This window comes from Petromyzon marinus, chromosome 34, assembly GCF_048934315.1.
Source record: "Petromyzon marinus isolate PM22_M1 ecotype Great Lakes invasive population chromosome 34, UKy_Petmar_22M1.pri1.0, whole genome shotgun sequence".
In the NCBI taxonomy this organism is placed as follows: Eukaryota; Metazoa; Chordata; class Hyperoartia; order Petromyzontiformes; family Petromyzontidae; genus Petromyzon; species Petromyzon marinus.
Genome location: NC_133700.1, coordinates 12,854,730 through 12,880,175, shown reverse-complemented (window position 1 = coordinate 12,880,175; position 25,446 = coordinate 12,854,730). Strand labels below are relative to the sequence as shown.

Sequence of the window (25,446 nt, the reverse complement as noted above, 5' to 3'; positions counted from 1 at the left end):
GCTGTATTCCAATGGCCTTTCATTCTAGGCAAGTTTACTGGCAGAGCTAAGAATCCTCCTGCTTGTTTTCTAATTCTAAATAGGAACATGAGTCTCACAGGAAGTGTGGTCAAGTGTATAAAATGGGAACTTGTGGTACGCAGTTTAGAATTCTGTTGGTGTTTGTGCATGTGCAACAGCCTCGTAGTTATCGCACTGCTGCTGGGTGTGGTCCAGGCCACACCTCACCCTCTTGTGTGCCAAGCTGGCTTTAATAGTTGCTCGCAAACAGCACTTGCCCCACCAGTCAATAAGGCTGCACAAGGATATTGGTCTTTATCTTACCTTTTGTGTGTGCGCGCTCACTTGTGTGTTTTGTGTGGGCGGCATCTTATATTCAGCTGCTGCCCAAGCACTGTGCCAAGACTATCAGCCAGGCGGTGAGCAAGAAGTCCAAAAAGCAGGCGCAGAAGAAAGGGGAAACGGAGAAAGAAAAACCCGGAGTGGAGAGCATGCGCAAGGATCGTCTTATCAGCACTAAGTGAGCGCTGCGTTGTCTGCATTGCGATCGATCCATATACACAACATGCCTTGCTCCAATAGCCAAAAACCCCTCTTAAACGTGGCCAACGCACTGTTCTTTTCATTAACGATTTAAGAAATAATTGATGCTTAAGAGGTAGTTTTGAGACACTGGGTTTGAAGCAAGCCAGCCACCTGTGATTCTGCAAAATCACGTAAAAATATCGGTTTGGCTGACGTGTGATGAACATTAACCACTGTACCTGGGCACATGGGAATGTACTGCCTCTTTTATGTGGCTCAGAGGTCAAACGAAAGTATCTCGGGAGTACAGAGATACCTTGATTTTCATCACATCGCTCTTTCGGCCGTTTTCAATTATTACCACATTTCAAATTTCGTCCACGTGCTTTTGTCTTTTGTCCGATTTCATCCCAAACCTTCCACGACGTTCGTGCCACGAGCCATCTTTTTCATTCAGTCTTTGAATAGAAGTCGTTCAGTGAGCATCTCTTATATTTGTGTTCATGCATATACTATTTATGGCCTTCGGCCAGGAAAGTCACGAAAAATTGCACACAAACGACGCATTAACGCTCGTACCCGATGCCCCGTTTTGAAGTTTTAAAATGAAACATTTTTTAATTGTATTATGTTTGAATTAGATAATTCTATTTCTTCATTAAAAGCTTGTATCATTTTACATCTGGAAGACTTCATTGAAAAGGATACTTCATGTGAATTTTCTCTCGTCGTTAAGTAGATGGCCTTGCTAGGTGTTCGGTTCGATGCGGACTTTCACCTGGTTGGGATTGCGGGATCGAGATAAGGCGACATAGAGTTGGCCGTACGAGAAGACCGCCGTCTGCAGATCGATTCCAACGTAATCGAACGTTTGTCCCTGCGCCTCCGTCGTTCATGCAGGGGACGCGTAGGTTTGCAGCGCCCCCTGCATGAACATGACGGAAAGTGCAGCGTTCATCACAGATAGAGAAAGTTGTGCGCTTATGTAAGAGTATTATTAATACAGTACTTCTTTCTGTGATTATCCTGTAAACAATAATAGTTATTTTTGTGATAACAGTATAATACTACAGTGTTCATAGTTATTTTCGTGATTATATAACACGTGTACAGTATTCATACTGTGCGTATTTTTGTGATTACTGTAAAATACTTATTTTTGTGCCTTAATATATTCATAATGGGTCCTAAAGTGTGGTGATAGTAAAGCTAAAATAACCCATACGGTTCTCAATTTGAAAGAAAAGCTTACCATAATCAAACTTGACGAGCAAGGCTAAATAAAGGCTCTGCTTTGACATTCGTCCATTTTTTACATTCGTCCATGCTCTGGTCCCTAACCAGACGAAAGTGCAAGGTATTCCTGTAGTTCTATGATGTCCACCTCTGTGGTTCGTTTCCCTAGCATGCAAGGTTACACTGCCATTTGAGAGAAGAAATAAAATACATTATTTGTATTTATGAACCTGATTGTGCGAATATCGGAGGCAGGTTTTTAATGTGGGTTTTAACGCAAGGGCTTCTGTCTGGCTGCCTTGCTGTGTGAAGTCTGGACAAGCTGCATACGGCACTGGTGGAGCTGTGTTTCGCCATCAACTATGCCCCTTCCATCGTGGTGTGGGACCACACCTTCACACCACGCGAGTATCTCGCCCTGCACCTGGAGTACCGCTTTACAAAGTACGCACAAGTGCACATAGATGCATGTGCGAACGGCTTACACGCACACACAGACAGATTGACGTGTTCCCCTTGATTGGGTTTTATTCTGAGTTTCACGCTCAAGCGTGAGTCGTGGCAGTTTGGTGGTAAAGTACTCCCAAAGACGTCGTCTCATTTAGCAAAGAGACTGCTTCAATACAAGTTTTAACATTAAAATATGATCCGTCACATACATCACAATGTGTTTAAAGATGGGATGTGAAATTGGATAGCTCTGTGGGAAGCAGAAGTTTTCTATAAATGAATACATTTGTTAGCTCCCTTTGATACGATTGACGTAATTGTGAGGACTAATGGTTTGGTATGGTCAGTCAGGCCGCCAGTGTAGTGTTCCTCCTTTTGTGGTATGGGCCATTTCGATTTAAAGCTTTCGTGACTGCAGGGATTTATCTTCTTGGTTCTTTCGGTAAAGTCACGTAGAATGGAAATAAAATAATAAAAATAAAACATAATAAAATAAAATTCTCACGACGTTTCGGCCCCAACACAAGTAGCCTTCCTCAGGTGAAGAAACAGGACTGTCCAGAAGACAGTGCTTCTTCACCTGAGGAAGGCTACTTGTGTTGTGGCCGAAACGTCGTGAGAATTTTATTTGATTATGTTTTATTTTTATTATTTCATTTCCATTCTACGTGACTTTACCGAAAGAACCAATAAGTATGGGCCATTGTTGGCTAAACAGATATTCCTGAATTTAGTGTTTTTGAGTACAAGATACGGTGTATACCCGTGACTCTGCTATCACACTTTCACGCTCGCAAACACGATGGGTGAGCGTCTGGTTTTATCTTGATTTGTCTGGATTTGTTGTCGCGGCACGCAGGGCCATTGTGGGCATGACGATGTACAACCAGGCGACGCAAGAGATCGCCAAGCCCTCGGAGCTGCTCACCAGCGTCAAGGCCTACATGTCGGTGCTGCAGTCCATCGAGAACTTTGTTCAAATCGACATCACGCGCGTGTTCAACAACGTGCTGCTGCAGCAGACGCAGCACATGGACAGCCATGGTGACACCACCATCACCACGCTGTACACCAACTGGTGAGGACCACATCTCACCGAGGTTTCACTGGTGTTTGGCCACAGCGTCCGTGATGAGAGGTTCAACCATCAGTTGTTCATCATTGAACCACTTGAGTGAACGTCAAACTGAAAATCGAACAAATGGAAACAATTGGTTCTGGTGTGATACACTGACTGGAGGTGGAGTTTAGGTGTAATGTTTGGGTTCACAAAGTTGGCCAGTCCTAGTATCCCATTGGCTAGTCTATTTGGGCTGGAGTTACGGCCGGCATTTGCTTGGTTAGTACACTTAATCTGCAAACGTTTTGCCCCCTCCACCCTATTGCAACATACATCTGGTGTCGGTTTTTGGCAGCATTTCAGTTTCCAGTTTGTAAAGTGCCATGCTGTGCAGCTGGCCGAGGGATGTTGATCTGTGTGTGTACGACGCTGACCCCACTGTCCGTGTGGCAGGTACTTGGAAACTCTGCTGAGGCAGGTGAGCAATGGCTTCATCGCGTACTCCCCGGCCATGAAGGCGTTCATCAATCTGCCCACGGAGAACGAGCTCACGTTCAACGCGGAGGAGTACTCGGACATAACCGGTGCGCTCCCACTGCGGGTACCAGTGAAAAAAAAATGATCGTGGAAGCAGTCTTCACAATTAAATATACTACTGAGGGTGGGAGTGATGGTGCCATGGTTAGTGCGTTGCACCACAAACCCCCACTAATTCAGATATTACCACAGCTAACATCGGTGGTGATTAATGGTTCATACCAAAGCTCCCTTGCAAATGGGCCGTTCCAAAAAGGTTTTGTTGCTGCGAGCACATGAGATAGGGCGAATACATGCAAGTTCTGAACACGATGTCTGTGTTTGCGCATCGACTCTCGCTGCAGAGATGCGAGCGCTGGCCGAGCTGTTGGGACCGTACGGAATGAAGTTCCTCAATGAGAGCCTTATGTGGCACATCTCCTCCCAGGTGGCCGAGTTGAAGGTGGGTACGACTCGTCCATGCCACAGTCGCTGCACATAAAACAACGACGATACTAGAAGTTAAAAGTGTACTCTTCAAAAGGAAGGCCTGCATTCATGTTCCAAGTGATATTGCTACTCGTAATGTTTTGTATTCATCACGATGAGTTTGACTTTAATGTTAAGACTGTCCTGAATTGGATAAATATATTTCCAGACACAACAACAATAACAATAGCTGCCGTTCTCCACAAGGTAACAGTGATGTTGCCACAGTACTTGTGCCAAGCTTAGGTGCACTTTGTAGCCACATGAAGTGTTGGATGCTCCCTAGCAGGAGGTCATGGGAAAGATACAAGTGTTTGTCAGAGGTTAATTGACTGGCAGATGCAACACCTGTTCTCCAAGTGCCGAACAAACACACACTCGCACGCACGAAGCATGCAAGAAAGGCGAACCCACTCGTGTAACAATCTCTCTACCTGCAGAAACTGGTGATGGAGAACATGGAAGTTCTGATGCACATGAGGACAAGCTTTGACAAGCCCGAACACATGGCAGCACTTTTCAAGAAGCTCCAGTGTACGTGTCAGCCGTGTGCCTTTTGCAAACCTTTAACCAACCCCACACCGGTTAATTTGCATACCCCCCCGGGCTGTACCGCTCGGTACAGGATGAGTTAAAGTTCCTGTGTCGGTGTGGCCTGTGCTGCAGCTGTCGACAGTGTGCTCAAGCGGATGACCATCATCGGCGTCATCTTGTCCTTCCGATCCCTGGCACAGGAGGCGCTGCGTGATGTGAGTCATTGCACGCATCACACCAAGATTTTCACGTTGATCGCTCGGGGTCGTTTAATTCTGAGCCAGGCAGTCGAGTCCAACCCATTTCATCTTCTCACCTTCACGTGCGAGATGTGGCCATCACATTTAATCGCGTTAACTAGCAGTTGTCATTTTTGCACAAGACATTAAATCGTGTATATATGTGAAAAGGTGAGTTTATAGAAGTACTGGATTAACAGCTCAGGAACATTTAATATGCAACCAGAATTAATTTATTGAAGCCCACCCAGAATTTGCAAAGTAGCGACTTAAAATGTAATTTATTTGGTCTAATTATTATGTCTGATTTTAACAAAATATTGCTATTTGGGACATCCTACAGTGGTGTAATGCCTCCAATGTTGTATGTTTATTTGTTTATTTATTTTAATACACTGCTTGCTGTGCAATTAAACACAACAATGTGTGTGCATGTCTTCTCTAGGTGTTATCCCATCACATTCCGTTCTTACTCAGCTCCATTAAGGACTTTAAGGACCACATACCTCGTGAGACAGATATCAAGGTAATGTGCACTCAGGAGATAATTGATTATGCGATAACACTCGCGTAGCAGAGTGATATTGAGACAAAGTGCTTATTTCTCTTATCTTTCGACGATACATTTTTCTTCATAATATATGGACACATTAGTTCTGAGAAGTTCAACAAATTTTAGTCGATTTTGAAAACTATTAAGAATTAGTTGAAGTAAATATAATCTTTAAAGCATCTAGATTTGCCAAAGGCTATCTTGTTTTTAATATAAAAGAGCATTCTCAGAAATGCTACCATGATGTGGAAGTGACTAAAACACCTAGATCTTAACCTAGCGTGCATGCATCCCTTGGGGGTGCGAGATGCCCTTTCTGGGCGTGCGAGACATGCCAGATTTTTTTTTAATATATATAAATCATCAAAACACATTATGTACGGGCACGTAAGTAAGACTACTTTGTTTGATCAAACCTATGTATTTATTAACATACATTTTTTAGCGATTGAGAACCAAAGGGGGGGCGGTGCAAGGCTGTAGTAAAGGTTAAGAACCACTGACCTAGATGATCATAATAACTCTTACTAGATGTGTGAAATCATAATATACGTACCAGATAACAGTGATAATGCTGCATATGGTGCAGGTGGCGATGGGGGTGTACGAGCTGTCGTCTGCCGCGGGGCTGCCGTGCGAGATAGACCCGGCCCTCGTCCTCGCGCTCACCTCACAGAAAGGGGGTAAGATAAGCTGTCTTCTTCTTTCGTACGGCTGATGTAGATGCAGAGCGCAACACCTACGATTTCAGAACCAGATGGTCAAGCCAGAAAACCGCGTCAGGAGCAGCAGAGTGAATCGCCGTAATGTTTCCTCCGTATGTGTAGATCGGGCAATGCGCTGTTATGGTCTCTGTTCTGGATAACCACAGTCGCACACTGGAGAGTTTTTAATTTTCCATTTGTGCATCAGGTATCCGCATCTATTGTCATGGTTTTTGCCGATGCGGTTTAGGGTGGACCATGAGCTGTGACCAAAGCTGACAACGACGAATTGGGGACATTTATGGAGACATTTCTGGAGATTAACTCCCAAGTGGCTGCCGCAGTTACTTCTGAGAAATTAAATGGTGCATTGCGAATGTTTTACACTTAATGTCACAAGATAACAAACGCATCGTGACAATGTGCGATTGCAAAGCCTGGTTAATGTGCATCGTCATGTAAATAGTGACAGGTGAACAGTAGCTAACATTGTTTGCTTAACATCTGATGTGTACTCCACACATTGCACATCCCTGCAGAAAACCTGTCTCCAGAGGAAGAGTACAAGATTGCTTGCCTTCTCATGGTTTTTGTGGCTGTGGCCATTCCGACCCTGGCCAGCAACCCACTCTCCCAGTACAGCCCACTTCTGGAAGGCAAGTTTCCCCTCTCACTGTATTTGTCCGACTTCTCGTCACTATTCTCGCATATCGCTCTCCTGCCGTTTGATTGACCGCAAAATGTGCCGTACGCCACAGCGAGCACCTTGAGCAACCGGTGAATGCTCATTGCAGGTCACGTGAACAACATCCACTGCCTGGCCAAAGCCGTGAACCAGATTGCAGCAGCGCTGTTCACCATCCACAAGGGCAGTATCGAGGATCGACTCAAGGAGTTCTTGGCGGTGCGTTTCCCCCCCTTGGCTCCCGGTTTCTCCTGGCAAGGCTTTAAGTAACCACCCAAACTGGCCCCCACCCACATCTAGTGGAGAAGTCCTTCAAGGAACATTGTGTGAGATTATTGATGCAGTGTTTAATCTTTTTTTTTTATAATAATAATTATTTTCTATAAGAGTTCAGATTCTTCTAAACCAAAATATGCATTATCGTAAAAGATTGGCTGCTCTGATTTTCTTTCCCCATTTGCTTCGACTCTGCACCTCTTCCCTTGTCACGTCCACTGTCCTCATATCTCTCTCACTCCACAAAATCTTTCCATCTTACCCTCGGTCTCCCTCTTCTCTGCCATGTACCGTCATCATTTAAAAAATAGTTGTTCTTACATATATTTCACAGTATTTGTTAAATATTTATAGAAGAACCCAGTACATAATGTAGGACACAACATTTTTTAAAGAAAAGTCATTTCACAGCTGAAATAAAATATATTTACACTGCAGATGCTCAATTGTTTGCTCATTATTGTCTTTGTTCTCATTGTCTCTGAATGATCTCAGCTGGCCTCCTCCAGTCTGCTAAAGATCGGACAAGAGACGGACAAAGTATCGACCAGAAACCGTGAATCTGTCTACCTCCTGCTAGATATGGTGAGGCTGGATGTGGTGCTAATATGGTGCAAAACGGCAGCCAATTATAGGGCTGCTTATCCATAACACATTGTGGAACCTCTGAACCATCGCAATATCACATTCAGAGTCAGGTCTGTGCCGTAGTTATTTTAATATAGCGGTGGTGTGGTTGCTCTCACTGCGTGGTTATCAGCCACAGAGTTATGGCCTCCAAAAGTTACTTTTTATTTAGAACAATAAGTCATGGGATTAAAATGGGGCAGGGTAATAAAAATAAATCTTAGACCACTTTTACTTCAAGAACAATGCATTCAAATGTAAAAAAATGATGCTAGATTTGCCACATTATGTTGCAGTTACTCTTCACTAGCAGTGCTGTTATGCGTGTAGTCAGGCCGGAGCCGCCACCTGATGATAAAATACAGGTGTTAATTTGTTTTAAAATCTAAAAAAATTTATTCCTGTTCTCTGAAACAAAAATAAATGTTAAATTGAGTACTGTGTTGCATAAATTGTCACATGGTGTACCACGACAGCAAAGCATGTACATCTAGGAAAGACATCACAGGTGGTGTGTGTGCGCGAATGTCGGTGTGTCGTACAGATAGTCCAGGAGTCCCCGTTCCTGACGATGGACCTGCTGGAATCGTGCTTTCCATACGTTCTACTGCGTAACGCCTACCACGCCGTCTACAAGCAGGGGCTGAGCGCCGCCTCCTAGAGTACACGCCCCAACGTTGCCCGTTGACGTCTTTCTATCACGTTCGTCTGTTCCGCCCACTGTTGTGTCAAGTGAGTGTGGTGTTATTCTGTCTGTTGTAGCGTCCTCGTTGAAGAGAGTTACTTTGCACAATGAAATGTTTTGACATGTGCCTCGGTGTGCGTTGCCTAGGCTTGGGCGACGATCTTCAGGCAGGCTGTCCCATGTGCCCTGCACGAAGATGTTCGTCTGAACGAGTGAAATTCTTGGGCAATCACCTGGTGGTTGTGCTGACAGGCATTCGCATGGGGGCAGTGTTTACCTCTTGATTTTTAGAAAGTCTAATCTTGTATAAGAGGTGGTGCCAAAAATCCCACATCTTTTGTAAATTAGCAGATCCCCTTCACATTAGTCACGGGAGTGTAAATCCCTTCAAATATTGAGTTCTCAGGGCAAAGTAAACTATGACATCCAGACTTAGTTGCTGCACGATTTAATGTTGTAAATGATAAACATATCTTCCCAGGAAAATGGAAGGACAATGAAGTAGGTCAACTGTTAAGCACGGCAGAAGTTGATTTCTTAAAATCTGTTAATTGGAATGAGTAGAAGCCAAACATGGTCATTGTGTGTCTCAAATGCTTCCTTCTGTTTGAGATGAGAAAATTCAAAGCATTTGGTTATCCCATTACTCCAGACTAGAGAGTAGCAGGAAATCAAGAGCTCAGAGTCGATCCAAGGTTACTGCCATGACCATATGCTAACACTTGTTGGAAAGCCAACCACATGGCTTGCAACTTTACATGTGGTAATAAAATATACCAGAAACATGACAAAATAGAATGTTCCTATTGAAAACGACGCTGTAGAGATTTCTTATGGTGTGCACCGACAAAAATGCACACAGACATGCGCTTGACATGCAGACCAGCTGAGTTGGTTGGGATTGGCGTGTTGCTTGTCATTGCTAGTTCAGTGGTGGCACACGTTCTATGCTTGGCACAAAGGTTTCCTGCATGGGTTCGAGGCAGGCACCTGCCTTCATGCAAATGCTCCTCAACCCTGTGGGTTTCATGTATCAGTGAAGCTCTGAAACTGAAAGCTGCCGTTGCATTGTGGGTCCTGTATTGTGCCCACCTAGTCAGTCCTGAGGAATGGGTTGATGGCAGTTAATTTGCACGTGTGGAAAAACATTACAATTTTTGTATTTAAAGGTTTTAGTGTTTCCAAAAATGTAAACTGTTCATATAACTTCTTAACATTATTTTACTTTTTTTAACTGCATTTGAAACTTGCATTACAAACTGCACTGATTAACGCTTATATTTTCTGGTTCAAATTTTGCGTTTTCAGATTGTGCCATTCATTTGTGGCATTGTGTGGGCGAATATTCCGTCGTATACATGCAAAGGTGTGGTCACTGAAGCGTTTGGGCTTATGCCCAGCATGGCTAGTCCTGTTACTTTTGCTGGTGCGAAAACATTCACCCTCATCCTCCACAACAAAAGGGCAAAAAGCTTGCGATGTTCATTGTGTGTGCAGAGCTGTTTTGAGCAGCTCTTTCAGATCCTGTCCTGAGCAAGGAGTAGTGCCCAGTCAGTGTCACCATCACCACAGGTGGTGTTGTAGATCAGAGACGTATGGACGGAGGTTGTGTGCTTGGGTTGTGGCACCGTGTGCCTGTGGTTATTCTGCATAGCTGGCAATAGGCACTCACTCTTCTGTCACCAAATGCTTTGTTTTCTACATGCCATGTGTAGTAGTAAATGGCTCTCCTACTTGCTCTTGTTTACATATTGTAACATAAACATGAATCCAGACTTTCGGGTTCTCTTTTAGATGTTTTTTTCTATTATATTAGCGACTTTTGTTAAGTTGCCTGGTGGAAGTGAAGATGCACATCACTGATTATTATTATTTGCTCTTTACTCAAATCACTGTGGTCTAGATGTGTGTGTGTGTATATATATGCAGTGTTAACTTGCAATTTTCATAATTTTGAATATTCAGCAAACAATAAGAAAGCATTTACACCATTTATTAATCCTTTAGATTTCGGTTTGTTTGATACGATTATATGCATTAATTTACACGTATTATAATATCTGAAAATTTGTACAAAATGAAAAATGTGTCATTTTACTTTGTTCATAAATATTCTTTTTGTTAAGATAGTATGAAAAAAATGCATGTCCGAAGTGTGGCACTGGAATGAGTCGGACACGGAACAGCAGAGATCAGCTCTTCACTCTCCCTCCATCTCTTGTAGAGCCAGTCATCTGTATTGACCCACTCTTCCTCAATATTAGTCTGATGATATTTAACCTAACTGTGCAAAGTGGAAAAAAAAATCGGACCAGTGTATTTCACAACCTCAATTGTTTCTGGGTTAAAATGGTATGATGCACACTCCCAAGCCACACATTACCACAAAAAATGCATTTGTGTTAAGTAATCACTTTGCAGATTATTAAACTGGGATACAAATATAAATTTTCAAACTGACGTGTGTAACAATACGGGGTGCAAAGTGAAACGGTTGTTCATGGTGACTGTGGTGTGGCTGAGGCCAAAGAATCTTTTGAGTTTTTGGAAAAATTATTTCCTAAAAGTGATCTGGTAGATTTTGATATTCATTACTGGTCAATGTGTTTCCATTTTTTAAGTTTGTTTCAAATGTCCCTGCGGGAATATGAAACGATTGACTTAACTGCGTTTAAGTGTGTCATGTTGCCGGAGGGTTATGGGTCAGATGGGTTTTTTAGACAGTGATGAAAAACTGAGTTTGAGTTTTTTATGGTTTGCAATTTACTGTATGTGATGTCATTGTCTTGTTTTGGTTTCATTATCTTTGTTATAGTTTTCAAGACTTTGCCATTTCCACTGTAAGCTAAGCAACTGAGAACACAAGCATAGAGCAAGCTTGTTATATATGCGTGTCTGTTATATCCCCACGACCCTGCCATGCGACAAGGGGAGTTGATGAGAAGGTGCGTGTCCAAACAAATGTCTTAACACAAATGGTTTAAATGGTGGCACGAATGGCCTGGATTGACAATGCTCTTATACGTGTTTGTTTTATGAATGAGATTTTGCATCATTTGACAATAAAAAAAAATGGAATATTAATATTTACAGCTGTATAAACATTGCATCTGAAACGTAAAACTGTTCCGTGTAGAGTGACCAAACTTGGAACGATATTTTTAACGAGTTAAACTTTCCAAGGCTTGCGCTGTATGCTTATCGAGTTTATCCTCTTTCTAGTGTGCAGGTTGCTACTGTATATTGTTGCGGCGGTAATTGTCGTGAACTGCATTAGCATACGAGTGAAACGCTTGGCCCCCGCTTACTCTGTAGTCGAGAAGCGGCTTGATGCAGTGGCGCGCACGGCCACGTGCTCACTACCGTACTCTAGCCGAGGGTGCTCCGAACTGCATGGGGTCTCCATCGACAATAAATGAAGGTTTGAAGACTCCTTGGTGATTGTCTCCGTTTGCTACTCACCCCCGCGTCGGTGTGAAGGACTGAAAGGGAGTGTTTGTGCCGGTTCCCTGCGCATAGTAGCCTCTGCTCCAGGTCCGTTCACGAGTGTGTGTTTGTATGGACTGCAACAATGGGTGCTCGGATTCCACGATCATCAAGAACCAGGTTCTGCTGATCCAGAAATACCCCAGGAATGAGCGTCGGTGTCTTGAGTCGTTACGAGTCATGAAGCACCATGAGCTTCACCCCTCCCATTCCATTCTCCCAGCCCATAGGCAACAGGTAAATGTTTTATTTACCTAGAGGGTGCAAGGATTCCACAAGCAGAGCACGTCGACTCACGCGATCACTGGCAGTAGTCTACCACGTGCTCTGCTCATGGTGACCTTGCGCTTTCTCGCCGGGTCCGGCTCAGGTTTTTTTGTAGAGGCTGCGTTTGAAAGGAAGACGGTGAAAAGATTCGAGGGGCCAATCCCCTTTGTTGAATCAAGCCACACGCCGCCTTTGCTGCTGCTCGCTGCCCCTCTTTACCCTCAACCAGGGGTTAGGGGTCGATCAGTGATGCAAAAGGCATCTCGCGCAGACACGCTTTGGTGATGGGCAACCGTGTTAATTACATGCTTGTAACTTGTGCGCAAATTAGGTTTTTTTATAATAATAATAATAATAGGGTTTTCCCCTTTTTTCTGGCAACAAAACTGAAACCTTTTTACAAGGATTCATGTCTGCATTAACAACAATACCTGCAGTGAAAATGCAAACAAAAAAAATACTTTCATAATATATGCATTGTCCTATTATTACATTTTGGTACTGACAAAGGAGGTCTAATGATGTAGGTTTTTTTATTTCTTGCAAGCCACATGTTTACGCTTTGCCTGACTCCACCCTAACTTTGCTGGACACGTGAATAAAAATGACGTGTGCATCAACATTTACTATTTAACATATGTGGTAACAAATAAAGTACATGGTTTATTGTTCTGTGATGTTTTTCCTAGATGTACATGCTTTGCTGTTGTAGTACAACATGTGACAATTTATGCAACGCAGTACTCAATTTCAAATTTATTTTTGCTTCCGAGAAGAGTATTAAGGAATTCATTTTTTTATATTTTAATACCAATTAACACCTGTATTTTATCACCAGGTTATGTAACCAATTTGTTTTTAATGACTGTACAACTTAATGAATTAAATGTAGCGACTTGATGACCATAACATATTAATAGTATGTCCTTGCTATGTGGCAAACTGACATCTGTACAACTTTAGATGATGACAAACAGTTGGTACTAAAATTATGGAACGGTTTAAGCAGAACAGTTGCTTGGAGAACCGAGTTTTATGTGCTCGTATTTTCCCTTTCACACTTCGGCCTATGTGTATTCGACCACACTGACACATACGTGTGAATGTCATATTTAAACTAGAGCAGTCTTTGGGGGAGAAAACATTGTTCATTTGATGGATAAATATCTTAAGTACATTTACATATGGGTGATTCAATGTATTCTACTTAAGTGTGATCATGTCCGTGGGTGAATGAGAGTGGTGAACGTCAGTTGGTGGCTCTGCGAGTTCTTGACTGTTAACGGTGGAGGAGCGGCGTGGCGTTGAGCGCCCAAGTTAGGGCGAAATGGGGTAAGCCGACGCCACGTATTTCTTGCCGTTGTCGTAGCTGGAATTGGTCCAGGTGTAAGTCTGGATGCCAATGATGTTGCCGTCCAGCTTGATTTTACACCTGGTGACAGAAGGTTCAAATCGGTTACGCTGAATGTAGGCTGCTTCTGCGTAGGTTTTCACGGTTCTGCTTGACAACCCTCCAGAGTGATTTTGGGCTGCACTGCGAGTTGTTGGCCAATAAAGTCCGACGTTTCAACTCAACATGCTGGGAACCACTCCAGAAACCTAAATGTCGGAGATCACGCTGAACAACACGCGGCACGACCCGAAAACACATCGGAGAATGCAGGTTAATCGGTTTGACTAATTGGCAACCGGACATGATAATAAGCGATGTTTGGGTCGGTGACAGCGAGCACTCACGCTCCGTCGGGCTTGGAGATGAAGCACAGCGAGTAAATTGCCAGATCGAACTCAGGGCTGCTGCCAATGAAAGCCGAGCCGACTTCCTTGAAGTAGCCGTCCCAGTTGAACTGCATGGCCAGCACGTCGGGGTAGCTGGTCCACTGTGAAGAGAGCGAGCACGGCTACGCGCACAGGTCCTGTCCTCGTCCGCCGTTGGAGGTATTTATAGAATTATTTCTCTCACCTGAAGACGGTCGCTTGTTGCGATCGAAACGTCGTAATCTATTATTTTTTCTACCTACGTGACTTTACCCAAAGAACCAAAGAGTGTAGAATTATTGTTAAAAGAGCCCGCTTAGCTTTAATTCCTCCTTTACATTGGTCATCGCATTACATCTTGTTGCATTATGTTAGAAAGCCCACGAGGGTTATAGTATTAAGAAGGCAGAGCCTTTTAGCCCGTGGTGTATTTATACATTTAGCAGTTTAAATGTAATGTGATCTCTTGATTCCTCAACTGGAAGTAAATAGTTCAAATATGTACAAAACAAATGCAGAAATATGTAATGTGCATGAATTGAAAATAATTGATTTTAAGTATGGTTTTCTGGATGTATCTTGATTTATAAAAAAAAACTTTTAATCGATGAACCAGTGCATGTGGCAGTGTGCGTGCGTGCGTTACCGGCCCATCCCAGTTGTGGCTAAAGTAGTTGAGTTTCCCTTCTTTCTCCAGGAAGTAAAACGAAACCCAGTTGTGGAATCCAGACACCTTGCCTCCCTTAATCTCCCCTGTGGGCACAAGACGCAGCACCAGGTTTAGAGCAGCAGGGAGGACTGCGTCACCAGGTTTAGGACTGCGTCACCAGGTTTAGGACTGCGTCACCAGGTTTAGGACTGCGTCACCAGGTTTAGGACTGCGTCACCAGGTTTAGGACTGCGTCACCAGGTTTAGAGCAGCAGGGACGACTGCGTCACGCTGATGGCAGCTGAGCCATCGCGCTCGCACGGTTGTCGGGGTTGGTGAAGGTCGCGTTCGTTGGCCTCGAGTAAAGTGGAATTTGCACGTGGATCGATTGCTTCCCTCGTTTCTCGCCCAAAGATAGATAACCACAGGTGGTGGCAGCAGCTGTTTTTTCAATTTCGTGATGCTGTGAATAAAAGGAGACATCGGGCAGACGCCGCTTTGAGCAAACATTGCTTACCTCTCGGTGTTTTTGTTACAGAGGAACGTTGTTTAAAACACGTTAATGATAAGGGCCTATTGACTGTTGTGATGCCCCGTGAGGACTATGATAATAAAATCAAAGAATTACTCGATGAAGGTACCTACCTTAAAATTAAACGAGACCCAACCAGCAACTGGGATCATTAAACGGCAATCATTGCCAAGTCATCAATTCCCAAGGAAGAGCAATACCTGATCAAACCAAGGGCATCAAAACCACCAAGACTTTGGGGGCTACCAAAAATTCACAAGCCTGATGTCCCATTCAGACCCATAGTACAATAGGCTCTGCCGCGTACAAATGAGTACAATACTTAATGAAACAAATACAGTCCTACATTGATAGGACCTCTTCGTTCATCAAAAAATCTTAACATCTCTTAAATATAATTAAATATATTAAGCTTAACCCTAATGATAATCTCGAAAATGTTGATGTGACCTCTCTGATCACGAGGGTTCTGGTCAACGAATCAATTAAATTACTCGACACTGGTAACGAACAAAGGTTTAGCCAAAGCTATCCAAAGACGAGCTGAACACTGTCTAAAGAACGCTTACTTCTTGTGGCAAGGTGACTTCTATAAACAAAAGTAAGGAGCAGCAATGGGCTCTCCTTTGTCTCCTGTGATAGCGAATTTGTGCATGGAAGATTTTGAAATAAAAGCAATAGCTTCAAGCACACTAAAACCATCTGCTTGGTTTAGATATGTGGATGACACATTGGTGGTCTGGCCACACGGCAAAGATACACTGAACGCATTCTAAATAATCTCAACTCGCAAAACCCATACATCTAGTTCACCACGGAAGTGGAAGCTGACAGAAGTCTACCATTTCTGGATATTCTGCTCGGACCGGGTAGAAATGCTAAAATAACACTGTTTACCGAAAGAAAACGCAACTGATGCCTATCTGAATGCAGTCACACCATCACCCCGCACAGAAATCTGCTCTTATCAAGACGCTCTTTGATCGAGCTAAGAAAGTGTCAGATGGTGAAAGTATGAGAAGTGAAATTCAACATGCTAAAAAGGCGCTGCAAATGAACGGTTACAATGAAGCACAAATCAACAGGGTATAGAATACCAAAACCAAATCAAATAACAAGAGCATTGAAACTGCTCAAGTAATTAAAACTATCAAAATACCGTACATTGCGAGAGTAACTGATAAACTAGCCAGATGTTTGGAAAAACAAAATATCCGAGTCAGATTTGGTATGGTACATAAAATACAGAAATGTATATCTGGTCCAAAAGATGTATTACCGAAGCTATCAACTGAAGGTGTGTACAGGATTAACTGCACGTGTGATAAATGTTATGTTGGGCAAACAGGACGAATGATCAGCACGAGCCTAAATGAACAGAGAAATATTAAATTCTCCCAAATACAACCGTCAGCAGAAGCAGAACACGCGTGCCAACAAGGACACTCAATTGATTTTGATAATGTTGAATTTCTGTGCAAAACTAGCTCCTTTTGGCCAAGCCTAATTCGATAATCTATCGAAATTGAAAAAAATCAAAATAACTTTAATCGTTCGGATAGCTACCGCCTTAGTGCTGCATGGAAGCGAATCATCAAATAATACATTATTTAAATGCATGCCTACAAAGGGCAGCGTACTTAAATAGGGATTACCGTTGTAGGGCTATTTTAATACACAATAGATAGGAAGGACAAGTTCAAAGGGCTCGCATAATGTACGTTGCCTCAGTAATCCCCCCCCGCCCCCCACATTGTGTAAGAGCGCAGCTGCGTGGTCAACAAATCTACGCCTCTATATAAGGAACGAAACAGTAAGACTGGCTGTCGCCTGATGAAGCTAGTTGTCATTACTGGCGAAACGTCGTACTCAGATTGTAAATGTTGAGGCTTGGCTCTCCAACACACCGGTGTGCTGTACTAGTATACTACACTATACACTACACTACTATACACAATACACTACACTATACACTAGTGCTGTACTAGTGACGAATTGGCACGTTCTGTTTACGTGTCTGTGTCGGGTGGTGGCGGGTTTTAACGACACATTTATACATTTACGCGTCCTAACCCAAAAACCTCTTATGGACATTAATGGAATTCATAATTAGTTTATAATTTAATCCCGTATATTGTAAGGGGATGGAATGACATCACTTTTATCTTGCAACCAACCACATATTTTTAGGGAAGTGATAAGACGTTTTGTGAAAATTATTTTTTTAAGTATGCATTTTCTCCCAATCTTCAACAAGTATAAAGATCTGGGCCTTTGTATTGGTGAGCTATATAGTTACATTTGTAACGTTTCGTTTCGGAGTTTTTGTGAATATATTACACATTCCTGGGTTGGACAGACACGGTGTGCGTTACAATACAGAGGGAAAGCGGTGTCCCTTATAAACCAGACGGCACGGTCAGGGCTGCTCAGACGTTGGGGGGGGGGGGGGGGTGGGGGGAGCAAACGGGTGAATTTTCAGTCAGCCTCACAAAAGACGGCTTGGTTTTATTTTGTCACTAATATGTTAGGGAGCCCCCACATGGCATTCTGCCCCGGGTCTCCAACCTTGAGTCTCCAGAAGCCTTCACCCCCCACCCTGGCCAGGGCTGCCGAGGCATGGTGGGTGGGGTGGCAAAGGAGTAATTTGCAGTCGACCCTCACACAAAAGAAGCCCTCACATTGGGCCTGTTTATTTTCTCGCTAATATGTTAGGGGGCCCCCACATCTTATTCTGCCCCGGGTCTCCAGCAGCCCCTGAGCTACCCTGAACACAGTAGCTGAGTAAATCTGGAACTTGAGTGATTGTGTACCAAGGAAGATGTGCTCAAATCCGCTGGAATCCTGGGCTCCGTTGTAGCGTGAATAGAGGCCGAACCACATCTTCTGCAGGTCCAGCTTGAACTCCTCCACGGTAGTGTACCTCTCTGTAGCAGAGAAACACATGGTGGGCTTCAGTTTCGCTCGCGAAATACATGTGTATCAAATCATAAGTGCGTTTGGTATTGGCGCCATTCTTAAACCGCAAGGCGATCGTGATAGCACAATGTTTCACGGACGGAGGAGGGAGCAGTGTTGCAACGTGGATCGTTTTTAATTGCGAGTAATTGTTTTCGCATGGCCTACTCTTATTCGAATAACGTCACGGGCTCAGTAACATCGACTGCTAAGTCGGCGACATGCACCACTAATCGTTAATACACCGCAATCTCGACCAGCTTAGCCACGGGGCTTGCACCGTGAACCTCCTCAGCAAGTGACTTGCGCTCCCGGCGGTCAAACTCGGGAGAGCAGAGGATGGGTAAAGTTTGGGAGGAATGTTTGTAAAATGACACAATGGAAGAATTAAGTTTGAGGAAAGAGCAAAGCTTCCATTTGGAATGTTTGAAATGTATGTCTCTCGTGAGCTTTTGCACCAAATGTGCTTTTGGTAGCTGTGGCATTGCAAGACAGTTGTTGATGGAGTCCATTGCAAAAGTGAAGGGTCACAGGGTTTGTGAGACTCCCAGCTGAGAAATATATGATTCACTCAAACAGCTGTTTATTAAATTTTGATTTAAAGCTTTCGTGACTGCAGGGATTCATATTCTTGGTTCTTTCGGTAAAGTCACGTAGAAGGGAAACAATAAAATAATACAAATATATATAAAACATATAAATTCTCACGACGTTTCGATTGCAACACAAGCAATCATCATCAGGTGTGAAAACTTTCTTGTTGTGGTGAGAATTTTATTATATATTCTTGGTTCTTTCAGTAAAGTCACGTAGAAGTGAAACAATAAAATAAAAATATAAAACAATAAAATTCTCACGACGTTTTGACTGCAACAAGCAATCATCATCAGGTGTGAAAACCACAGCAAGAAAATGCTCCCTCCAAGAAAATTATTGCTGTGGTTTTCACACCTGATTTCTTGTGTTGCAGTCGAAACGTCGTGAGAATTTTATTGTTTTATATTTTTTGTGTTGTTATTTTATTGTTTCCCTTCCACGTGACTTTACCGAAAGAACCAAGAATATATAATAAAATTCTCACCACAGCAAGAAAGTTTTCACACCTGATGATGATTGCTTGTGTTGCAATCGAAACGTCGTGAGAATGTTATTGTTTTATATATATTTTATTTTATTGTTTCCCTTCTACGTGACTTTACCGAAAGAACCAAGAATAAGCTGTTTATTAGTTTTGCTGTTCTGACGACCAGACACAAGCTGTAGATTAGCAACGATACCTGGGCTTTTGTTTAACCCACCCCTGAGTGTTTAATAAGAAGTGGAATTCAAGTGAACATAAGATTGATAGCCCTCAAAACAGTGGTGGAAATTTCACATTCCTATTGCTGGAGCAAATTCATTGGAGAACCACTGATAGCCGGCCTTAGAAAGTGGTAGAGTACTCGTTTTATTGACCCTTAAATGGTTGATAACTGAAGAGGTCTGCACGAATTGTTCAGTTAACCCCTTGGCAGCCTGGATATCTTTTTTGTAACTTCTGCACCATGGCGAGAAAATTATGTCACCGCCGTGCAGGGCAGCCCGTTACCCACCCTTGCTCTGCAGGAAGAGGAAGAGCTCCTTCATGAGCGGCGTGTCGAGTGCGAGGCTCAAGAAATTCAGCTGCTCCTCGAGCTGGGCGGCGGTGAACGCCTCGGTGGTGCCGGTGATGCGCGCGTAGTTATCACGCAGCGCGATGAAACTTGCAAACGTGGGACGGTTGAAGAGCGCGGCCTCGTTCACCGACGTGAAGAGCCTGCGGCCACACACCACGCGCAACACGGCGGCGCTTAAGGCACGAGTCGGGGTGGAGCTCGCGTGGCCCGGGTTAGGGCCGCGGCGGAATGAGAGAGAAGGTCAAGAGGGAGGATGGTGGGGTGGGAGGAGATGGCACGAAAGGGCAAAGGGGCAGAGTGGAGGCTGGGAGTGCACCGCGCTGGTGCGGCAGATGAAGACGGATAGTGAAGAGTCGTGACCGGAGAGGGCAGATAAACCGACTGGACAACTATGAAAAATTGCTTTATAGTTTATCGGATTCCTCCAGTATAAATAAATATTCAGATTTTCATTCTGAACCAAGTGTGGAGACCTGGGTGGAGCGGGAGGAGAGAACTGCGGGAGAACGACAGAGCAGCGGCTGGCGAGGAAGCGGGGGAGCTGGAGGTAAAAGTTTGAGCGACGTAGAGAGTGGGGCGAGCTAGAGAAGTCGGCGGGAAGAGAAATTAAATAGGCAGCGTGGAGAGCATGTGGGGAGAATGAGACAGTCTGGAGAAGAGCGAGTGAGAGCTGGGGAGGAGAGCGCTGACCGCTGGGAGGAGTGGTCCGTCCCCGCGCCCGTCTGTGAGTTGGCGATGAGCGTTTGCTTGTTGAGTGAAATGTCGGAGGCCGCAGCGCGGTTTGTGTCCAGGGACAGCAACTTCTCCGTCAAGGCCTGCACCTCGGCCTCCGTGATCAATGTGGGACTGGGAGGGGCCCCTCCCTCGCCTGCAGCAGAGAGAAACAGGTGAGAGGCGCTCGCCTCGATCGCTCGTCCACTCGCACACTCACTGAGTGACTTACTATCTCACCCAATTCCCCATTCACTCGCTCACCCACTCCTTTATTCACTGACTCGCCCACTCAGCCATAATATCTCACACTCACTCATTTACCCACACAGCTGCCGATTTACTCAATCAACCACTCACACTATCACGCAGCCAATCATTATTTCCCGTACTCATGCCAAATTCACACCTGCCGTGTGCTGATGAGGGTGCACGGGACTTAACTTCAGACTTTAGAGCATCACGTATGAATGCGTACATGCTGTATTTCTATCCCTCGTCTAATCCGTTGTGTTTTAACAGTGGCATCTGCCACACACAGCATGCATCGAAGCTGCAATTATAACTGAAGTCGCATTTGACTTTCGAGACTCATTGGGACGTCCAACTGCATTCGTGTTGGATATTCCTGCATGCGAGAGGAGCACGCCTGGGTACCAATATAAACCCACGCATGCGAAAGTGTGACGCTCAAATCTGTACAGATAAGCCAGCAAACTACTGGCCAGCTGTCCTGCCATCGTCCGGACCCACCTCATAGGCGGCCGCCAGGTTAGGTGCCTCTCAATCGCAATTCATTAATGATTCACCGAGGTCCGATAGGGCCGCTGTCAGGTTTATGGAGACCCGGGGCAAAATTCCAGATGAGGCCTCAATGACCTTTGCCTCGGCCCTTCCTGATGACCTACCACCGGCGCGTGGTGGTACTCACACAGCGCGTTGTAGTCGGAGCAACAGTTGGAGTACTGAGGACACTTGCTGTTGCAGTGACACGGGTTCGTTGCCACGTAGGCCTCATTGCAACGACCCTTGCATGACAGCAACGCTGCAGGACCACACAACCACAACAACACTGGAGGAGGAGAACAACCACCATCCATTTGGTGACAGCGACAGTTTGTATGGAGGGTGTGTACACGCACTGTGAAGCGTGGCCAGAGTAGTGAGGGGTCGGCCGTGTGATCAGGGTTGAGAGGTGAGCTGTGGTGAGGGCAGTGAGGTGAGCTGTGGTGAGGGCAGTGAGGTGAGCTGTGGTGAGGGCAGTGAGGTGAGCTGTGGTGAGGGCAGTGAGGTGAGCTGTGGTGAGGGCAGTGAGGCGAGCTGTGGTGAGGGCAGTGAAGTGAGGGCAGTGAGGTGAGCTGTGGTGAGGGCAGTGAGGCGAGCTGTGGTGAGGGCAGTGAGGCGAGCTGTGGTGAGGGCAGTGAGGTGAGCTGTGGTGAGGGCAGTGAAGTGAGGGCAGTGAGGTGAGCTGTGGTGAGGGCAGTGAGGCGAGGACAGTGAGGTGAGCTGTGGTGAGGGCAGTGAGGTGAGGGCAGTGAGGTGAGGGCAGTGAGGCGAGCTGTGGTGAGGGCAGTGAGGTGAGGACAGTGAGGTGAGCTGTGGTGAGGGCAGTGAGGTGAGCTGTGGTGAGGGCAGTGAGGTGAGCTGTGGTGAGGGCAGTGAGGTGAGGACAGTGAGGTGAGGGCAGTGAGGCGAGCTGTGGTGAGGGCAGTGAGGTGAGGGCAGTGAGGTGAGGGCAGTGAGGTGAGCTGTGGTGAGGGCAGTGAGGTGAGCTGTGGTGAGAGCAGTGAGGTGAGGGCAGTGAGGTGAGGGCAGTGAGGTGAGCTGTGGTGAGGGCAGTGAGGTGAGGGCAGTGAGGTGAGGGCAGTGAGGTGAGCTGTGGTGAGGGCAGTGAGGTGAGCTGTGGTGAGGGCAGTGAGGTGAGGACAGTGAGGTGAGGGCAGTGAGGTGAGCTGTGGTGAGAGCAGTGAGGTGAGGGCAGTGAGGTGAGGGCAGTGAGTTGAGCTGTGGTGAGGGCAGTGAGGTGAGCTGTGGTGAGGGCAGTGAGGTGAGCTGTGGTGAGGGCAGTGAGGTGAGCTGTGGTGAGGGCAGGTCGAGGTGAGCTGTGGTGAGGGCAGGTCGAGGTGAGCTCACTCACAGTTGCACAGGGACGAGTAGTCAGCGCAGCAGTCGCCGTAGCGCTCGCACGCGCTGTTGCACTGGCACGTGAAAGCGTTGTCGAGGGGGGCATCGCAGCGACCCTCGCACGAGTCCACGGCGCCTGGGGGGGGTGGGGGAGGGCACGGAGGCAGCTTCCCACGGTGTCTGGGAAGGCACTCGCGAGCTAACGAACGCGTCTCTACATGCCGAGTGTGGAAAGAGAGAACATTGCAGGAGCTGCCTCTTGTGATAGGGGAGACTCTTGGTGAGGGAGCAGGAGGATCCTCCTGTGCCGCTCTGGTGACAGAGAGAGAGAGTTGTGTGCCTCACACACGGAGGGGCTACTCACGGTAGGGGAGCGCGTCCACCTGGCAGAGTGCGGCAAGAGCCAGGAGCGTCCAGGTAGCGATGAGGAGAGCCATGGCGCTAGAGGAGGAGAGCGATGGAGAGAGCCAGGAGCGCCCCCTTTATAGCGCGGGGAGCGGCGACCTTGAGCGCGACGTGCTGAGGCCCTCCCCAGTCCCTTGGTTAGCCAACGACCACGACTCACCCCCCACTACCAAACACCGATACCATCACCCATCTCATAACCACCACAACCCACCACCCAGCATCAACAACAACAACAACCACCACCAAGGGTTGCAGTGCGGTACGATATTTTTTTCGTATCTCGTACTCGAAAAGAATATCGTGCCGTAATTTCGTACCGTACCTTTGAAAAAATGTTCGTGCCATACATTTGTTGGATTGTGATATATTTTTTTTTTATCTCCGTGGCTTTACCGAAAGATCCAAAGAATATTTGTTGAATTGTTATTGCTCGCATTGACAAAAATATTTAAATCCAAAATCGTGTAAATTCGCAAGATGTTTTAAAAGGCTTAAAATTTCCATTCGTTATCAATGGCAAATACCATTTTGCCGTTTTAGTTTTTGATAACCGATATGTTAAATTCGTGTAGCCGCCTTTAATGACAAGAGAGTACAATTAATATCAGGAATTAAGAAGTTTAGCTTCGAATTAATTGATCACCTGAGCTGTTACGAAAAGAGTACAGAAATGGTACGAAAAAAACGCGGTAATTCGTACCGTAGGTGATGAAAAAACACCGTACCGTACTCCACCCTTGTCCATAACCACCACCACCCAGCATCAACAACCCCCACCCCTTCCCACCCCCACCAACAACAAGAACAACCGCTATTCCTCACTCAGTGGCGGTGACGTCACCACGACGCTTGTGCCAGGCTAGGTGCACGTTGAGGCCACGTGAAGTGTCGAACGCCCGCTGGCTGGAGATCACGGGGCAGACCCAGGTGCCACGAGTCGACTGACTGAGACGACTGGCTGATGCACCACCTGTGCCCCTTACTGTGCCAACTTACTGTGCTTTAGCCACCCGGCGCTCCGCTCGTTGTGAGCATCGCTCCTCCGTCCTCCGTTGTTGTTGGAGGGCGACTGCCTCCAACTGCCCAATAGCATCCTTCACGACCCTCCTCCACAGAGGCCAGTCATCGGCAAGTCCACTCAGCTCCACATCCTCCTGTACCCCATCACTCCATCTATTCTCTCGCCCATGCCGCGCCTGCTTAGCCCCCTCGATCCGGCCGAACAAAAGCTATTTAGGCATGCGGTGGCTGTACATGCAGGCTACATGACCCAGCCAACGCAGCCTTGCCTGCCGGAGTAGCTCACCAATGGAACTTTGTCCAGATCTTTCAAGGATTTGTGAGCTCCTCACGCAATCCAGCATGGTTAAACCCAGGATGGATCGTAGGCCGGGCAACTTAAATGTTTCTAACTGGCGAAGATGTTTCATTAGGGGGGTCCACGTTTCACAAGCATAGAGAAGGGAGGGAATAACTGTGGCCGAGAAGACCTGAAGCTTCGTGCAGAGCGACAGACCAGGTAGCTTCTATACAGCGTTACGCAACCGATGAAAAGATAATGTTGCTCGACTGATTCGGAGTGAGACCTCTGCTGTCAAACCGGAGCCGGTCATGAGCACACTGCCCAGGTATGGGAAACTCTCCACTCTCTTCACAACTGCGTGTCCGATGGTACAAAATACCCAGGCAGGTGCTTAGTTTTGGTGGGGCTGATGGTAAGGCCCCACCTCTTAGTGGCAAGCTGCAGGTCCAGCAGCAGCGCCTCAAACTCCTCCTCTGAGTGAGCAGCAATTACCAGATCATCGGCATACATCAAATGGTTGAGCAATAGGGAGCCATCCATTGACCGCCCCCAGGTATCGATCAGCCTCCCATTGTGTCTGTGCCAGATGAAAATTCCTCCGGTACAGCTATTGAAGGCTTCACGAACTACGTGGTCGAAATAGATGTCAAATAATTTGGGAGCCAGAGGACATCCCTGTCGCACCCCAAGGTGAACAGGGAATGGCTCTAACTCCCGGCCACGTAGTTTTACCTGGGCCCGCTCACCATCATGAAGGTCCTTAATGATCGTGAGCAGAGGGTCAGCGACTCTGAAAGCACGAAGAACAACCCAGGGCCCAGGCCTACTGATGGTGTTATGGCCATTGACCAGGTCAATAAAGCAGAGATGTAGGTCTTGTTGGAATTCCCTACACCTCTGCTGTAGCAGATGGATAGAAAATATGGCATCTGTGCCAGACCGCCCTTTCCTGAAACCGCATTGGGGCTCCGCAAACCACTCCTCAACGTGCTTGGCAAGGCGATGTTATTCCTTGC

The 25,446-nt window shown here is 45.9% G+C and overlaps 2 protein-coding genes across 9 annotated transcripts in view; one reads left to right on the top strand and one right to left on the bottom strand.

Moving 5' to 3' along the window:
* LOC116948744 (nck-associated protein 1) overlaps window positions 1–12,009 on the top strand; it is a 33,726-nt gene extending 21,717 nt beyond the window's left edge. For all 8 annotated transcript variants that reach the window (XM_076071733.1, XM_032965785.2, XM_076071730.1 and 5 more), the window contains 13 exons: window positions 381–520; window positions 2,074–2,205; window positions 3,071–3,289; window positions 3,725–3,855; window positions 4,153–4,250; window positions 4,717–4,810; window positions 4,943–5,025; window positions 5,495–5,575; window positions 6,192–6,285; window positions 6,846–6,962; window positions 7,101–7,210; window positions 7,763–7,852; window positions 8,439–12,009. In XM_076071733.1, coding sequence (XP_075927848.1) covers window positions 381–520; window positions 2,074–2,205; window positions 3,071–3,289; window positions 3,725–3,855; window positions 4,153–4,250; window positions 4,717–4,810; window positions 4,943–5,025; window positions 5,495–5,575; window positions 6,192–6,285; window positions 6,846–6,962; window positions 7,101–7,210; window positions 7,763–7,852; window positions 8,439–8,555 — 1,506 coding nt within the window. In that variant the 3' untranslated portion in view covers window positions 8,556–12,009. The remainder of the gene's footprint in view (window positions 1–380; window positions 521–2,073; window positions 2,206–3,070; window positions 3,290–3,724; window positions 3,856–4,152; window positions 4,251–4,716; window positions 4,811–4,942; window positions 5,026–5,494; window positions 5,576–6,191; window positions 6,286–6,845; window positions 6,963–7,100; window positions 7,211–7,762; window positions 7,853–8,438) is intronic.
* An 837-nt stretch (window positions 12,010–12,846) lies between these two features.
* Window positions 12,847–23,192, bottom strand: ENDOU (endonuclease, poly(U) specific). Its single transcript, XM_032965301.2, has 9 exons — window positions 23,084–23,192; window positions 22,733–22,855; window positions 21,527–21,640; window positions 20,575–20,752; window positions 19,822–20,024; window positions 18,085–18,198; window positions 14,737–14,843; window positions 14,070–14,212; window positions 12,847–13,764 (listed from the first exon to the last, which is right to left on the bottom strand). Exons 1-9 carry the CDS (start codon window positions 23,154–23,156, stop codon window positions 13,650–13,652), a joined length of 1,170 nt encoding a protein of 389 aa, XP_032821192.1. The 5' UTR covers window positions 23,157–23,192; the 3' UTR covers window positions 12,847–13,649.
* Between the last annotated feature and the right edge of the window lie 2,254 nt (window positions 23,193–25,446).

Excerpts from the sequence above, each read along its gene's own strand:
- ENDOU (XM_032965301.2), bottom strand. The coding sequence starts at position 23,156 with ATGGCTCTCCTCATCGCTACCTGGACGCTCCTGGCTCTTGCCGCACTC. Across the intron at positions 18,199-19,821 it reads CCTCTTCCTGCAGAGCAAGG|AGAGGTACACTACCGTGGAG; the intron begins GTGGGTAACGGG and ends TCTCTGCTACAG. Across the intron at positions 13,765-14,069 it reads ATCTCCAAGCCCGACGGAGC|GTGTAAAATCAAGCTGGACG; the intron begins GTGAGTGCTCGC and ends TTCTGTCACCAG.